This window comes from Squalius cephalus (assembly GCF_949319135.1).
Source record: "Squalius cephalus genome assembly, chromosome: 19".
Classification (NCBI taxonomy): domain Eukaryota; kingdom Metazoa; phylum Chordata; class Actinopteri; order Cypriniformes; family Leuciscidae; genus Squalius; species Squalius cephalus.
Window position 1 is genome coordinate 11,742,456 of NC_137140.1, and position 18,034 is coordinate 11,760,489.

The following is an 18,034-nucleotide window of genomic DNA, read 5'->3' on the forward strand; positions in this document are numbered from 1 at the left end:
TGTAGAACTCTAAATTTATTCAGGAATTGGTCTTAAAACATGTATAATTGCCGATAGGCCTTCTTTATAAAGCTAATTTCCAGTGTTTATGGAAAATCATACAAGTTCAAGATTTTGGTCATGCTACAGAGACAGCAGTGGTACATGCTCCACATACTCCTTTCAGAACTAATAATATGAATGCACACAGTTCTGTCACTAATAGATGATATTAAACATTAATTAGAATCAAATAATTAAAACATTGTCCATTGTACAAGCCATACCACTAAACCTTTTAAAGCACATTTGCAGGAAATCGGAAAGATTTTATAAAAATGACTTCAAAATACCTCAAAGACCTTCATGAAACCACAGGACATTTCTGCCTTCACAGTGTATTCTACCCTGCATGTTCTTCAAAATCCACCACAGCATTGTTCTACCATCAACACTGCCTCTAAACTGGAGAGAGGCCAGGCACAGCACTTAAACTAATTGGATAATGCCCTCTCCAGCAAAGCCTCATTAAAGTCTCAATACCAGCACATGTTCCCGGATATTGCTGCTGAAAAGTCATGGTCAAAACCGAGGGAAAGAGAGAGCCAAAAGAGACGTCATGGAGGTCACTCGAAGAGGAGAGCATGAAATACTTGTCAACTGTTGATTAATACTATGTTTGCTTGGTTGTGGTGAGATATCGCATACTAGGAGACAAACGTACAACACTGAAATTGAATGTCTGATTTGCTTGACAATATGTATAAATATTGACGTAAGACATGACTGATTCATTATCACTACAATCTTTATCAAATAGAACATGTGTGGAAAACGCTGGGATTATTTACACATTCGCTGCAAAGAGGTGTACAGAAGCCCACCTCTATAAATAAATGTTCTACATAAAATACAAAGCTTTTCACAACAATTCAGTCAATAAGTCTTATTTCTCAACTAATAGTGATAGTAATATTAATTTAATTGTATAAGTGAAAATTAGAGAAAATGAGTCACTAATGAGAATGGAGAGCGAAGGAATCGACCGATTTAGGATTGAATTCATCAAGTCGCAATTGTCCTATTGCGTGTATTGTGGCAACATTATTCCTATAATTGTGAATCAAGAGGGTTGCAGTATGGAGCACAACCGTGATGTATAGCTTCCATCCTGCATGGCAGTGTGTGGTTTTTGTAGTAACTGACCCAGGTCATCATGCCCCCCTTTAGCCTGAAGAGGAACAGCAGTCGCAATCCATGACAAGAGTCCAGAGTCCCAATCTGATTCTGAGGAGGCCGTGGACCACGTAAGGTTAGGGAGCAGAGCCGATTCAATGCAAACAGAGGCTCCGGAGTGTGACTGGAATGAGCTGTTTGAGGCTTTACTGACTGATGTATGGGAGGTATCTTCGGGAAACAGTTCTGGAGGATCATGATATTGAGGGCACTGGAGTCGATGGTCTTCATGGAAAAATGGAACCAACTGAGGGGGGTCCAAATCAGATGAGTAAGTGGTTACTCGGGATTCCACTGGATATTTGATTGGAAACAATTCATGTGACTGCTCAACATGGACACAAGTTTGACTTGCATCATTGTCCTGTTGGTCAACTTGAGGCAAATAGTGGGTATTGGGAGGAGAAAAATATTTTAGGGAAGGATGCGTTGGGATCTGCTTTGCAAAAGAAGATTCTTTCAGTGATGATTCATGGCTTTCCGGTAAGGAACCTCCAGTTCGATTATTTATCTTTGTTGCAAAACCCACCTTGGGGACTGGTAAACAAGAAATGGTGGAAAGTACAGATGAGTACCGTCTTATCCTAGGAGCACTGCAATTCCAGGATAGCTTTGGCTTTTCGCTTTGACTAATCTTTCTTCTCTTTGCAAGTTTTGGACTTGGAGTGAAGGACCTGCAGCGCTTTTTAAAGTTAACTATAGAAAATTGGTAATCTGACAAATGTGGAAATGGTAGTAAATGGGGAAATGAAAAGTAAGAGATGCCAAACTCTGGAGACCCAACAATATCTTGGGCCAATTTTAGCGATTGTTTTGTTGAAGACAACTTTCTATTTTCCATCACAAACTGGCCACAACTTTTAGAATCTTCCCTTCCGTGGAGTAGCATTTTAGGGCTGTTTGACCAAATTTTTGAACCTTGGTCCCAGGTCTGTTTTTGATTTTGTGAGCAGACTATGTTTAGAACAGCGCCTGTAAGACTCTCTGACATATGCAATGCAAGTCGACCATGACCACTTTCACACTGATCCTGAGTTTCAGGAACATATTCATCAACAGAGATGGTGCATGGGATTTTGTCATCTCTGGAGGAGCTTAGGATGAGCATTTTAGACTGAGTTTCTGAGGGTGTGACAGAAGAGAGGCTGTTGAGTTTCTTCTCTATAGACTGGGATTTTGAGAAAAACTGATGTGGGACTATATCCATGCAGAGAACACCAGATTGAAAGTTTTGAACCTTTGTGGTGCAGCTGATGTAAAGGCCTAATTTGTCATGATCAAGAGGATCAGGGCAGGTATTTTGAATTCTATCAAGATGTGAGGTCGCATTTTGTTGACCAGATGGACTGTGGCTAGGTTCAGGAAAGTTTTCTCTGTTGTCTAAAGCTGAAGAAAATATGTCAGTAATTGGCAGTATATGACCACAGTCTTCAACCAGTGGAGTCTGCAGAAATGTTTCATCCTCACTGACAGTATTCTGCATCTCAGTTAAATGATTCAAATGTAATGGAGAGAAGTCTGCTGATGACCTGAAGAAAAAGAGTAAACAGAGTTAAAACAGAGAAACATTCAGTGTTGTACTGTCAACATAGCAACAGTGAAAGTCAATCACATGAACCGCTTCCAATCAAAGAAAGCTTTTGTAAAATAGGCCCTTACTTGATTAGAGTTGGATCCACTTCTTGATTTGAATTACAAACAAAGCTAGCATTCATGCCAGCAGTTAGTTGGTCCACTACAGCATAGTTACTGTCATTTTGAATGAAAGAACGATGCTTCTCAGATTGCAAGTGCTAAAAAAAGAAAGAAAGAAAGAATTTGATGTCTATCAAATGAGATCTTAGTAGGGGTGCAACGGATCGCAGTTGACCCGTGATCCGTACAGACCAGGCCCCATAGTTCAGCATGCATGCGATTTGCGGATTAATTGAACAGTTAAGAAAGAAACCGCGTGTCAGTATTTTCAGTTTGTGCATTCAGTCTTAAAGTGACAACATCCTAATATTCCTGCTGCTGTCTATATCATTAATGTTAATAAAACAACAAAATACAGCTTCAACAAAGATAAATCTATATTTAATTTCTACAGTAAACAAATAATGTTATTTTACATTTAGGCCTTATTAATTTATGTAACTGAATAGTAGGCTTGGGCGGTAATACGGTAATATGGTATACCGCAGGGTCTTAAAAATAGCAACGGTATCAGTTTCAATACCGTCATAAAAAAATGCAATGCACTTATATAGGAGACAAGGATTAAATATTATATATTATTTAATATTTCACGGCCCTGCCCTGTTAAAGCCAGACAAAGTAAACATGCTGGTTTTTCTGGCGAAAAATCTTGACTTGATTTGTTGCCACTTGCCACACAGTTCCTATTCGCACTGTGTGTGTGTGTGTGTGTGTATTTTTTATTTAATTGATTCAGGTATTTTTATTTGGTTTTTGTTAAAAACAATATTGGAAAGAAGACTGGACTGTGTTTTAATTTAGGCCTATTGATTTGCAATAATTGTTATAATATGGATGTTTACCATATTTTCCGGACTATAAGTCGCTCCGGAGTCGCATCAGTCAAACAATGCGTCATGAAGAGGAAAAAAACATATACAAGTCGCACTGGACTATAAATCGCATTTATTTAGAAATTTATTTCACAAAAAAACAAAAAAAAAACAATGTTACGGATGGTACAGTTCTCCTTTACGGACGTGACCACTCTGAAAGCGGCACTAAAAGACTGCTTTAAAACTTTCACAGAGACCTCAAGCAGAAAGCACAAAGCCTGTCTTTAAATTTAATTTCGTTTTGTATTAATTGTATCTTAATTTTAATCAATGTTTCATCAACCAATTGCCTGGATTTAAAATATAGTAGAAAATAGATAATCAGGACACGGAGGCGCCGGCGCGTGAACCTGGAGCTCGTTTCATAAATGAACCGAAACTCAGCGTATAAGGTAGCCTACTTGCCTCACAGACCTGAGACATATATAGAAAGCTTGAAATGTCTTCTTTTAAACAAAACATGGAGATTTTTTTTCCTTTTGGGGGCATTTTGTAGCCTGACGTCGTCATACTCAGATTCTAGTCAGAATGTGAGTCTGATACTGCTCCATTGGGCTGTGATTATGGGGCGTGTTTCAATCGAACCAGGAAGGAAAATGCCTCTGTACTCAATTGGATAGACCTACAACCAATCAGAGCAACGGAGTAAGTGACGTGTATGTTTTTCATTCATGTTTCCGATCGACAAATGCCTTGATCGTGGTTCTCTGTTCCTCTTTTAAAATTAATGCGCTGTCGATATCTTCTATATCAGACGCGATGGCGGAATCAACACATGATGTTTTATAAACAAAGTTCGGGAGGAGCATGTTCAAATAATCAATCCAATCAACTTAGCATCAAACAATTACCGTCTACGGTCTACACTATCAGCATGAGAGGAAGCATATATATATATATATATATATATATATATATATATATATATATATATATATATATATATATATATATATATATATATATATATTATTCCCTCTGTCAACTCACCTAACATTCCTTGATAGTTTTCAGCATCCCTCCACTCACTCTCGGCTTGTTCTTACACAGCCTGGAATACGGGGGGAGTAGCCTAGGGTTCGGGCCGCCCTCTCCTTGGACAGCACGCCAAATATGCATTTATTCTATCTGACTTATTTGTAAGTGTAAACTCGTGAAATCTCAATTCTCCAGTGGCAGTCATTTGAATTCAACCCAAGCACTCGTTGATGACATGGATGATTACGTTACCGTTGCTCATCTGTCCATCATCGTATAAAGCCCGCCCTGATAATTTGATTGGTCCGAACAATTTTTGTCCGGGCATAATAGCTCCTCAACGGATCGAGTCCAGACCGAACTTCCCGACCTAAACATTTTGTGGGCGGGGCTAAGTTCGGCTGGCATCCAGGCTAGGCATTTTGTTTATGTTCAGGCTTTCTCAGTTGTATTTAGGTTAATGTTTCAGTTCACAGTTTTTCAGTTGTTTTCAGTACATTTTTTCAGGGGTAGGCCTATAGGCTAGGAGCAGCATCTGTACTCTCGCGGCTGTAGACGGTAATGTTTTCTCTTGGTTCATGTCAGTCAGTATGAATTCATTTTGATATATAAGTCGCACCTGACTATAAGTCGCAGGACCAGCCAAACTATGAAAAAACAGTATGTTAATTAAACTCTGGTTGACTGTTGTGGGTCTATTTGCACTTTTTTATAAGCTGCTCTTTGTTGTTATTAAAAGTTGTTCGGCTGTGTTATTTAATTTAATTGATTTGTGTGTGCAAAAACTGTTCTGGGTGTTTATGTTAATTTAATTCTGTTTGACTGTTGTATTTGCACTTTTTTATAAGCTGCTATTTGTTGCTAATAAAAGTTGTTAATTTCAGTTTCTGAACGGTTTAGGCACAAGCCAACAGTTTGGTGACGCCGTCTGAGCCTTGCGTCATAATTTTTAATTAGTCACGGTAATACCGTAAACCGCAGTAAAATAGGGAGGAGGTTTGACGGTATCTAAATTTGGATACTGCCCAACTCTACTGAATAGTTCTGTTAAACTTTGTTATATAGTATTCATTTATGCTTGTAATTTGTGTATTTGTTATTTTATTACTGACTGTTCACTTGTCTTTAATAATGTTTGAACTTTATTAGATAGGCTAGCAGTTTTTGCTGTGGTTTTTCACCAAAAGTGAGCTTTAAGTAACGAATTAACTTTTTTCTTTCTGATCTGAAAAATTATCCGATCCGTGTCGCAAAAACCATACATGATCCAAACCATGAATTTTTCAGATCCGTTGCACCATTAGATCATAGGCAAGTTTGGATATGAATTTCAGTGCCTCCTGGTAATTGATATTAAGGCTGTCACTAACGATTATTTTGGTAATTGAGTAATCATCGATTATTTTGATGACTAATTGAGTAATCTGATATTTTTTTGGTGGTAACTAATTAAAATAGTAATTAAAAAGACTTTAAAATGACTTAAAATACATATACCTGTATAACAACGAGGGAATACTATTTGGTTCAAATTAAGTATTAAAAGCAAGTAGTCATAGGGTTTTATAGAACACTGCAAAAAAATACATATAATACATAATGTACAAAAGAAATGCTTGCAGAGGGTGCCAGTGGCCTGATGTGGTTACACTTTAAAGCAGATCAAATCAGTGTTTAATATTGGCCAAACAATATTTAATTCAAATGTTTACGTAATCTTTAATATTTGTCTACTTATTTTCTTGAATAAGAATATGTGGTCATCAAACTCAGCGCAGGGTTTAAACTTTATTTTTTGAAATTGTGGTGAACAGGATGCATATTTAGAAACATATTGATGTATTCACCTGTGTTTGCGTAGGTTTATAAATTATTTACCTTACAAATCTGATGAAATGGCGCACATTGCATTCATAGATTAACGTTATAACTTATATGCAAACCAAATTCGGAGCATATGCAGAGATGGAGTTTGAGATGCGCTCCACGCATGTAAATAACAGTTCACGTGGAGCAGCATTTACTGTGAACGGAGCCGCTCTGAGACGCACGTCTAATGATGAGGTTCATGGATTCCCGTCCGTGGAATGTACCACTTCCGGTATTTTGCCAGTTACTCGACATGGGCAAATTGAAATAGAGGATTATATCGAGAAATTTATCAAGGATTAGTGACAGCCCTAATTGATATTAAAGCGTCTTGCAAAATGTTTTTGGTATCACAATTTTTGCAAACAAAATACCAAATTAATTCACCTCATACTGGTCTTTGTATGGCATGTGGCAGCACTCGCAATAGCCTGAACTTTTCTTAGTTGGGCCTTTGGGTGTGGCACTTGCTGTAAGTTGCACAGTCTGCAACTTATGGCAGCTGCTAGTGGGTTCTTCCTTCTTCCTAAGTAAAAAAAAAAAAACACTTTACAGATTTAAGTGACAATGTAGATTTGATTACCAACTTCTCAAAAGGCAAAGAACATACCTGAAATTGTCCTTGCTGGGATCTTCCTCCTTGCTTCTACCAAACTGACGAGGAATGAGGGGCTCAAAAGGGCTATATTTGCCTGAGTAAATCATCATTGGGAAACTCAGAGTCTGTGCATAGAATGGTCTGAACTTCCTGTTTATAAAACCAAAATCATAGATTAAACAAAATGACAAGCTTCTTTGAACAAGTCATCTCATTTTCTATCTAGAGGACACTAAGTCTACCCATCTCATATCTTCATATCTCAGATTTTTGTTTTTGAAAATTTAAGAAACAACAACATAACATTTAAATTGCAAAGTATTAGGTAGATGACAAATGGATACATTAAAATTTATATATTTGTATTGAAAACACGTAACCTGCTGTAACTGGTGAAAACATTTCACTTTTAGTCAACTTTCGTCTTCATTTCATTTTCAAATTGATTTAAAAATATTCTATGTATAATTGTAATTATTATAATAACTACAAAAGTTGTTGAGCTTTCCTGTAGCTCAAACAGTAGAGCGTTGGCCCTTGCAACGCCAAGGTCATGGGTTTGATTACCAAGGAAAGCAAGAACTGATAAGAATGTAAAATGTATACCTAGAAATGCATTGTAAGTCGCTTTGGATAAAAGCGTCTGCCAAATGCATAAATGTAAATGTTATAAGAACTATGAGTAATATGAAAACCATGCATAACTATAATTTTGCATGCTTTTTAAACAAAAGACCCGTTTCATAAAGCCAGTATATTAAGAACTAGTCTGACAAGTAAAGGGGTAATTGGTCTTTTCACATTTAAATTAGACCAATCTATATTTTTTTATGCAGCTGACAAAGTTATGACTAAATTGTCAGTTACGTACCAAACGGGCAGTAATTTTGAGTTGAGATTTAGCATGTGACGATAAAGAACATTTCAAGCTATTCTAACACGCTGTTGACTCTAATATGCTGCATCCACATTTATTAAATGCTTCACTTACAAATTTGAATTCTGTCATCCTTTACTCACCCTCAAGTTGTTTCAAATCTTTATGAATTTATTTCTTCTGCTGAACACAAAAGATGATATTTTGAAGAATGTCGGTAACCAGACAGTTGATGGACCCCAATGACTTCCATAGTAGGAAAAAAATACTATAGAAGACAATGGGGTCCATTAACTGTTTGGTTACCGACATTCTTCAAAATTTCTTTTGTGTTTAGCAGAAGAACGAACTCATACAGGTTTGAAACAACTTGAGGGTGAGCAAATGACAGAATTTTTAAGTGAACTATTCCTTTAAAGGGGTGATGAACTGAGAAATCAAAATTTCCTTGAGCTTTTGACATATAAGAGATCATCATACTATAATAATATCCTGTAAGTTTCAGAACTGAAAACTACCTTGTTAGTCCAATAAAAGCTTTTATAGACATCAGGCTCAGCAAACGACTCGTTTTTCAAAGTGGGGAACTATGACGTCAAAGAGGATAAAACACCGCCTCCACAAAAGAAGATCAACGCCTACTTCAACACGGCCTGTTTAGCCCCGCCCACCGATTCGCCCAAACATGCTAAATAACATAGGACGACATGATGATTGCTTACCGGATCGAGCTACTTCCAAGCAATAAACATGCTGTTTACTAAATATTGTGCAGTGCCTGGTTGTGGAAGAAGACAGTCTGCATAAGCTTCCTTCGGATTCCAGCATGGTTAAACTTTATTAAATCAGTCAATCACAATTTCCCGACACGGATCTGCCAGCAACATGTAAGTAACCATGTGTATTCTAATGCCTGATCTGCGATCAGTGATTTCTGTGTAATTATTCAAGTTCAGATATTTCTCTTAAAATCGTTCAATACTGTTTATGCATCAGTGACTAAACGATCAACTTCACATAATTTCTCGTAGTATTATGAAAATAATCCTTTTTAAACTGTTACTAAATTATATACAGAAAGCGATCAAAGAACGATCCCTTTCCATTCGCCCAAGCTGTCAATCAAACAGCACAGCGCGAGCCGCGAGAGCTTATCTGGACACTTACCAAACTCGTGATGAAATAATGACACTGTTACACTACACAACGAAGCTCTTACTGTGTATTCACATCGTGTTTGCATTGTGATTTGGTGTAAGCATTTGTGAGAGTGCAAAAATTGCGTTGCAATGATAAGATCTTTATTCACGCGATCAACAGACTGTCTGTCATCTGCTCAGTCAGAGCTCATCATGCTGCAACCTTTCATGTGATGGAATAGATTTAAATATAATGCTTTAAACGATACTTTTCACGATTTGTTAATCTCGATAGCTGTAATAGTAAAAACGTATTAAAAGTTTTCGAGAGAGTTCATTCATGTAATACTAGCTATTTCATATGCAAGCATGTCAGCCAATCACAGCAGTGGGCGATTGCACTGCAGTCTCACAGCAGACACGCCCCTTAAAACTGAGCGTTCAAATCTGAGCCTGAAATCAGGCTTGGAAAAATGGCTTTTATTTATAAATTATGACAATTTTTGATGTAAAAATCATACTAACATTATAAGGGCACCCCAGGAAACATTATAAAATAATAAAACAATCCAGTTCATGACCCCTTTAAGTAGACTAACAGCAACAAGCATTTTCCATACAATTGAGGAACTAAACTAAAACCAATCTATTGTGGAACTGTAGGCTTTCTGATCAAATTCTAACATTGTTTTTTTCACTGAGGACACAGGGGAGCAAGAACATTGGTTTAGTCCAAAAGCTTAGCCAGCTGACTTGCAGTCTCGCTGGCTTATTCGTTGCCTGATTTCGTCACCTTTGGCTTGCTTAGTTGGGGACACTTAATATTCAACAATATTATTTATCTGCCTGCATTGACAGCATTATATGAGAACTGAACTGAGCTGGACGATGACATCACTGTTTTCTCCAGATCGGCTGTAGAGATAAATGAACTAAATTAATAACTTTTTACAACAGAAATTAATCAACAATGAACCTACTTAAGCTGGACAATGAATGACACTATTTTCTTCTAGATCTGCTGTACAGCAGAAACAAACTAGGTTGCATTATTTTCCTGTTATCACTATAAAACTGCTTCAGAATCAATCTGTATTGTAAAAAGCGCTATATAAATAATGGTAACTTGACTTGATTTCGGACAGACTTCTGAGGCAGTGTAACGGTTTAATGATCTACAACTAAATAGAGAGCTTTGGTAATAACCAAGCGACTTTTTAATTACTTCAGTAGTACTTTCTGGGTAGAAATTTCATAAAAAGTAGAAAACGTTAGTCAAAAATGTACATTTACACACAAACTGGCCACCAACCACAACTTTCATGTCACATCAACTGTCACGGAATGCAACACACAGGATATCAAAGATAATGAAGGATACATCTATACTGCCTTCAAAAAATCTATCAGATGAAGGCATCTCAGGAAACAGTAGCGAAGCTAACTATTGGATTCAGACGTCCCTTGATGCCTTCCTACCTTTGAATACAGCCTCCAAAGACAACATTTTTAAGCTTTCAGTCTCAGCCTTTAATATTTCAATTAGCTGACATAATCATATGACGAATTATAACTGTGAGTTGAGTTTAATCTGCCAACAGTTGAGCAACTCATCTTGAAACAAAAAACAACAGACCACTGCGTGGAATATTGTGTTTTTCTTTATCCTTCTTAACTTGGGGAAGATGTGTAGACTAACTAGTAGGGATGCACCGATACCACTATTTCCAGAACAAGTCCGATACGATCCTTTAATTTTTAGTACTTGCCGATACAGAGTACCGATGCCTGTATTTTCATTGCATTTTTAATTTTTACAAATATTGGGCAGAGAAACCAAAAGAATATGAACCAAATTAGTTGGCTTAGGAAATAGATATTTCCTTCAGTTATTTTTCATTCCTAATTATGCCTGTTAAAATGTATTGTAGGAGCTACTGTTACTTTCACTGTTCATATTATTATCACAGATAATATTTAGAGCCTCTCCAGCAGGGCTCAATGATAACTTGTTTCTACTGACCCAGTTGTGCCAATACTTGCCTAATGCCTATACAGGCATTTTGACATAATTCTGTGTGAGTTTGTCCGTTCAAGCAAGGTTAGGACTGGCGCGACTATACCAGCTCACAAGGTGCGTGGAAGCAGACATTATATGCGTGCCATCTGAGAGACTGCTTTTTGGGCACGCTCTTCAGATGTTTGCGCACAGAAAAAGTATTGAAAACAGTCATGTGATTACTGTACCTCCTTCCTGTAATAATGTAGGGAACCACTCATTATACATAAATCATGTAACAGTTCATGTTTTTACTTGCACATAAGATTTAGTTTTAATCCAATTGACACACGTGTGCTGAGTGAGTGATTAACAATCAAAAACATGCAACAGAAGTTCTCTCTCGCTCTCTCTCTCTTTTCCGTTAAGTTATTGTTAGCATATGCTCCAGGTTTTACTGTCTTTGCTATTGCCATATCCGACCGAACTGTAAACTTTCCAGCGATGTCTGTGAAAAAGGGATGCGATCGACAAGTGCCGCTGTGTCACTTATAGCATTATAGCAGCTATAGCGTGAATATTTCATTTGTTTAATATTCTGTTTGTTCTGTTGTCAGTGTTTCTTTGTCACAAGCACTGTAATGTACACGCTGTGTGGAATCAGTAGTTGGTATTGGAGCATTTTAATGAGTACAAGTACACAAGTGCAGCATTGGGCCTGATACCGATAGTATCCGTGCATCCCAAAATAAATCCTTGCAATAAACCACAAAACTAGCAAATGAATGGTTTTAGCATCCATAAGGTAAGATTGTGATGCTCACAGAAACACAGTGATTGTAATATTGAACACAATTGTAATGACCTACTGCATTCTTCACAAACTTTGTAAGAGCCAGGGAGAGGGATTGTGTGTGCACCTGTAAACCAGCCTGATTCATCAGTGTTGCTGTCATGATCAAACTTGAGCCTCCAATAAACAATGCCATGTGAAACTATTGTGTTTTGAGTTTAATAACTTGGCAACTTGACACATCCAAAAATATATGGGCCCACATCTGCAAAATGATTCAATCTTTTGAAAACTTTTTGTCAGCAGTAAAATCAATACCACTTATATAGTATTGACAGGAAACCAGTGCAATAACACATCAAGTTTCACATCATGTATGTAGAAATTAACATTAAACAAAATAGATAAATGTTGAAAAGTATTAATCATGTTTTAGTTATTGCAATTAAGTAATGTAAACATACAGAACTTTATTGTAAAGGGTTCCCTAAACGTGTTTGACAAAATCTGACATGCAGCCAAATAATGAAAATTTAAGAAAATTTCTTGCCGTTTTTTTTTTTTTGCTGAAGACAGTAAAATGACATGCTACTTCATCTGACTATTTATATGTCATTGTAGTATGTCTTGTAGTCTTTATGTTGATGTAATATGTACAGTATAATGTATAATGCATAATATGGGCTTAATCACCCATATGCATCAGGATCTAGTATATATAGGATCAACGTCTACAACAGCAGCAGCAGCGCTAAACACAATAGATCTTTTCATTAGCCAAGAGGTGCCCTGTGCACACAGATCCTCTGCAGGGGAGGGAAGAGATACCTTTCAGACTGGCCTCAGGGTGGCCCTTTAGATGCGCCGTGCATTTTGATAATTAACTTTACTAAAACTGCAGTGACCTGAGCTGAAACATTAGCCTTGTTAATGGGGCTGCATGAGAACCAAAAAAAAGTTTCACAATGCAAACAATCAAATATATCTAACTGTGTATATTAAAAACAGACAGTTATTAGGATTTTGATTGATTATATATATATATTAAAATAATCTAATTAAAATAAAATCTGACAACAGACAACCTACCAATTGAATTAAAGAGACACTGGCTGTGATTGGAATAACATATTACTACTCATAATATTTCTGCAGTTTTCAGTATGACCTATTAAAAACACTGTATGATCTACAAAAAAAAACAAAAAAAAAAACTGTACACACAATGTAATATACAGGACTTGACATCCCATTTGAGACATCCCATTGAAAGAACCAAAAGTGATATCAGCCATGACTGACATCATCTTGACTCATTATTTGATCACAGTACAAGAGGCTGAAACAACCTCAGTAATATTTCAGTTAACATTTGAAAAACAACAACAACAACAACAACAACAACAACAAGATTTAATTAGGTACAATATACAAGTATAAAATACCATCTAAATTGAAAATAGGGTTAAGAGAATAAGACTGAGGCCTAAAACTCACCGACTGAAGTCTTCCACTTTCAGATAAGGACCCTTCAAGACTCCAGCTGTGTGAAGACACTCAGTATTATCACTCCACAGCATATGCCACCTCTACACTCAGGTTTCTCAGGTATAGAAGTGTGCAAAAAATACTAGAAAGCTAGTCTTATATTTACTTTAGAACAATTACAACAACAAGGACATGTTTATGTAGTTTACGAACCTTTAACATGAGGAGCTGTAAGTTTGCTGCTTTTTTTCTGTTTGGAAAGAAAGTGTGTGAAATCAGTTTGTGCGAATAAGGAACTCATGTTTGACAGCAAACAATAAATTAAGTGCAGTACATTACCTTAGCTGTCCTCATTTTCTGATTTAGATGATTGATAAACTTTAGAAATTCTGTCATTTAGGTTAAAGAAAAAAACAAAAGTACAGTCATAAGAAAATAATGTGCTTCTAACTCATATCATAGCTTATTTAATAATGGAGGTCCACAACATAATCCTATGAGTACATATTAGTATATCACATTCACTGAACTTTAAAATCAAATTGTATATATAGTGATCTCTAGTGTTGATTTCTTGTAAGAAGACCATTCATTAGCACTGATATTTAAATGCCCCCTGTTCTCATTGGCTAACACACCGAGGCTTAATAAGGAAACGCACTACTTTAAGAGCCAGGGATGTAAACTTTTGAACAGGAAAATGTAATTCCTCATGACATTCCAAAAAAAAAAAAAAAAAAAAAAAAAAAAAAGTTTTATTCTAGCTTCATGCATTCCTTTTTCATCAACACTTAAATGTGGGTACGTTTCATTTAAAAGAGCTACATTTTGAGCAAAAAGCTGAGAAAATTGTGTTTTTGTGAAAGACTACATCCAGTTCCGATCCTCCTGGATCGACATTTCATTCAGTAACATTAGGCAGTTTTGATTTATATACTGTTTAATATTGATGATTGCGTTATTTTATATATGTGTCTGCTTACATGTGATACCGCTCATTTCTGCTGCCACTTCACATGTCTTTTGATCAGGAGATTCAGTACTCTTTTAAAAGAGGCCTTAAAGAGGCGCCCCCTACCGTATAACAGTGAAAACAAGGAAAGCCGGACATTTCTGTCAATGGCGGGGAAAGAGTTAAATAGTATGTGACAGACCTCTGACTGAAGATTATCTAAAACAATTGGCAATTGTGATACCCTTTATGCAACACTTCATATGGAAAGCTTTGCAGTTGCCACAGGGTCAAGAAAAGAATAGTACACCTGAATATTGAAATTGCTGATACTTCTCAAACCATTTGACTTTGTTCATGAAACATAAATAGTCAATTCTTTAAAGGTCCCGTTCTATGTGATCCCATGTTTCAAACTTTAGTTAGTGTGTAATGTTGTTGTTAGAGTATAAATAATATCTGTAAAATTATAAAGCTCAAAGTTCAATGCCAAGCGAGATATTTTATTTAACAGAAGTTGACTACAAAAAACGGCTGGATTGGACTACACCCCTCTACTTCCTTCTTTAGTGATGTCACTAGAACCGTAACCTCTGCCCACAGGAACACAGGCGTATTGATGGCGAAATGTCAACAGACGTGGTTGATGTTTATCTATAATCGGATACCGCAAAAGTTTAATTCGAAGTTGTTAGTTTGCTCTGTCCATTTCACCACGGACTGTTTTTCTAACCTGGAATAATATCAAGCAGACTTCTCTCAGCGTTTCATACTGACGAAGGGGACTATTTCAACTATATTCCAGCAAGCGGTAAGTAGTGATTTACTATGGAAGTAGCGATCACTCTTCACATCGTTCGTTTCTCTTAGTAGGATGAAAATAATCTTACTTAAACTGTGATTAATATACAGAAAGCGATCAAAGAACAATCCCTTTCCAATCGCCCAAGCTGCTGTCGGTGACACAGCGCGAGTTTATCTGGACACTTGCCAAAACTCGTTATGAAATCAATGACGCTGTTACACTGCACAACGAATCTCTTACAGTATTTATATGCCTCATGTTTGCATTGGTGAAATCATTAGTGAGAGTGCAGGAACTGCGTTGCAATGATAAGATCTTTCACGCGATCAACAGACTGTCATCTGCTCAATGCTCATCATCACTGCAACCTTTTATATTGAAATAGATCTAAATACTTAAAAAACTTCTCACGATTCGTTAATCCAGATAGCTGTAATAGTAAAAACGTATAATAGCTGTAATAGTAAAAGTTTTCCAGATAGTTCCACATGTAATGCCAGATATTTCATATGCAAGCATGTCAGCCAATCACAGCAGAGGGCGTTTACTCTGAAGTCTCACAGCAGACACGCCCCTTCAAACAGAGTGTTCAAACCAGGGAATGAAATCAGGCTAGGAAATATGCCTTTTATTTCTAAATTATAAAAAATTTTGATCTAAAAAACATACTAACATTATAAGGGCACCCCTGGAAACATTATTAAATAATAAAAATAATCCATGGAATGGGACCTTTAAAAAAAAGCATTTGTGCAGCGCAGAGTGGCTCTCTAAAACTGTATGATGTAACAAACAACAATTAAGTCCAGTCCGGTTGCGTTCACTCAGCGAGAGTTTTCCAAGAATGCGGTTGTGAGTATGCATGCGAGTTTGGTTATAGAATGTGGTTGTTACTCCCATAACCGTATTAAGGACTCAAATACAAGGCTGACATCCGTATTCTGCTGCTGTGTGTGAACATGGCCTAAAAGCAGCTTGTGTGACTGGTATACATATTGTCAAGTGCTCACTGGCAGCAGTTACATGAAAGGATACCATCTACACTGTAGACCTTGACTCCCCATGAGCGAGCATTAGCCAGCACACTGCTCTGATACTTCTCCTGCAACAACAACAAACATTCAACTGTCAACAACAATAACACTGGCTTAATCTGATGACAAATAAAAAAACTGAAAGGCAGCCAGTTTTTTTTATTATACTAGTCATGTTTTGAAACATCAAAAAATGTACTGGCTACCAGACATTTGGTACAAAATTCAGGTGGGTTCAAAAGGCAGAGACCACTATAGTAAATAGTGAATAGACCACTATATGTTCTTATATTTTGCTTTTTTTCCCTAACTTAATACAATTATTTTTCATTAGAAATAACACATAGTTATGATGATCAGTGATACAATCTGAATATTGAAAAACTGTGAATTTGAGAATGTATTGGTATAAGGTGTCCCCATTTTTGCTTTAATAACAACAGCAAAATCTGATAATAATGTTTCCTAGCATGACTGAATATAAGCAAGAAAATCTGACTGTCTGTCCAAGACAGTATACATGGTCACATCACAAATTGACCTATTTACCTACTGTCACATCATTGTTTTATATTTTCCAAATCCTAAAACTTTATATATTGAAGATTGTGAAGGATTAACTTTGAGATGACAAGTAGGACAAAATGCACACATTGCATTAAAGTAAAATAAAGAAGGATTTTCTACACAAATTCAGGTATGGACTTACATTGCTGTGGATGGCTTTTTCCAGTAACGCTCTTCCACGACTGCCACAAATCTTGAGGTGAAAAGACATTTAAAAGCCATTATTAGCTACTAAACATCCCTGTGCAAACTTTGAGCTTTCATACACTGTATGGAAAATGACAACGGTGAATGTGGCCCAAAAAAAAAAACAGGTTTTAAAAAGCGACCTTGGGAGGAATCAGGATTCAGTGCGAGAGGGCCCTCAATAAACTGTATTTCAAACAGAGATCCCGATTCTCCCACAATTCTGTACAGACAACTAAACAAAATAACATGAAACTTACTAGAGTCTCTGACAAAATATTAATTGCTGCAGTGGATTTAAAAATGCTTAATTAATTTGAATAAATTACTTTAACAAATCAGTTTGAATGAATGATTCATAAATACTTTTCATTACTGGATGATTCAGCGTTGCCAAATACATTTTTTAAGAGTCACTTGTCGCCACCTAGTGGCGTAACAATGATAACAATAATGATTACGTTATTTGAAGCACCAAGTTACTTTCAAAAGGTGATTTACACTATTTTGATCGCTACCATAGGTACCAGTGTTTATATCCAAACTATAAGTTCTTCTGTGATCATTTGAATATTTGTAACACAGAAATGATTCTGTGTGGTTTAAAAGTCTGTCTATGATAATTTAAATGGAGTCAATCATAACTGAATGTGAGGAGACAAGTTAAGTTTATTTTTGACATATTAGACATAGAAACAAGAGTGAATGTGTGCATATTTTTAAATAAAATATTATTTGCAAAGAGTTTAAATAGATTACCTCACTACTAGGATATAATTCGACCTGGAACAACTTTTACCATTCTTATTTCTTGTTTATTCCCTTACATCCCTTTTAATCCTTTATTTAATTTCTTTAATTAACCCCCCTTGAAAAAACAAACAAAAACCTTTGTCTCGATACGATTCTCAATATCAGCAGGAAATGACTGAGGTGCCCTTGAGCAATACACCTAACCCCT

The 18,034-nt window shown here is 36.4% G+C and overlaps 1 protein-coding gene across 1 annotated transcript in view; it reads right to left on the reverse strand.

The window, feature by feature from the left end:
• Positions 1-26: 26 nt before the first annotated feature.
• Positions 27-18,034, reverse strand: part of dbf4b (DBF4B-CDC7 kinase regulatory subunit) — a 30,532-nt gene continuing 12,524 nt past the window's right edge. The window contains exons 4-12 of the mRNA XM_079851879.1: positions 17,030-17,080; positions 16,322-16,388; positions 13,869-13,918; positions 13,743-13,779; positions 13,539-13,584; positions 7,246-7,383; positions 7,023-7,161; positions 2,875-3,008; positions 27-2,744 (exon numbers count right to left, since the gene is read on the reverse strand). Of these exons, the coding sequence (XP_079708005.1) occupies positions 1,103-2,744; positions 2,875-3,008; positions 7,023-7,161; positions 7,246-7,383; positions 13,539-13,584; positions 13,743-13,779; positions 13,869-13,918; positions 16,322-16,388; positions 17,030-17,080 (2,304 nt within the window). The 3' untranslated portion in view covers positions 27-1,102. The remainder of the gene's footprint in view (positions 2,745-2,874; positions 3,009-7,022; positions 7,162-7,245; positions 7,384-13,538; positions 13,585-13,742; positions 13,780-13,868; positions 13,919-16,321; positions 16,389-17,029; positions 17,081-18,034) is intronic.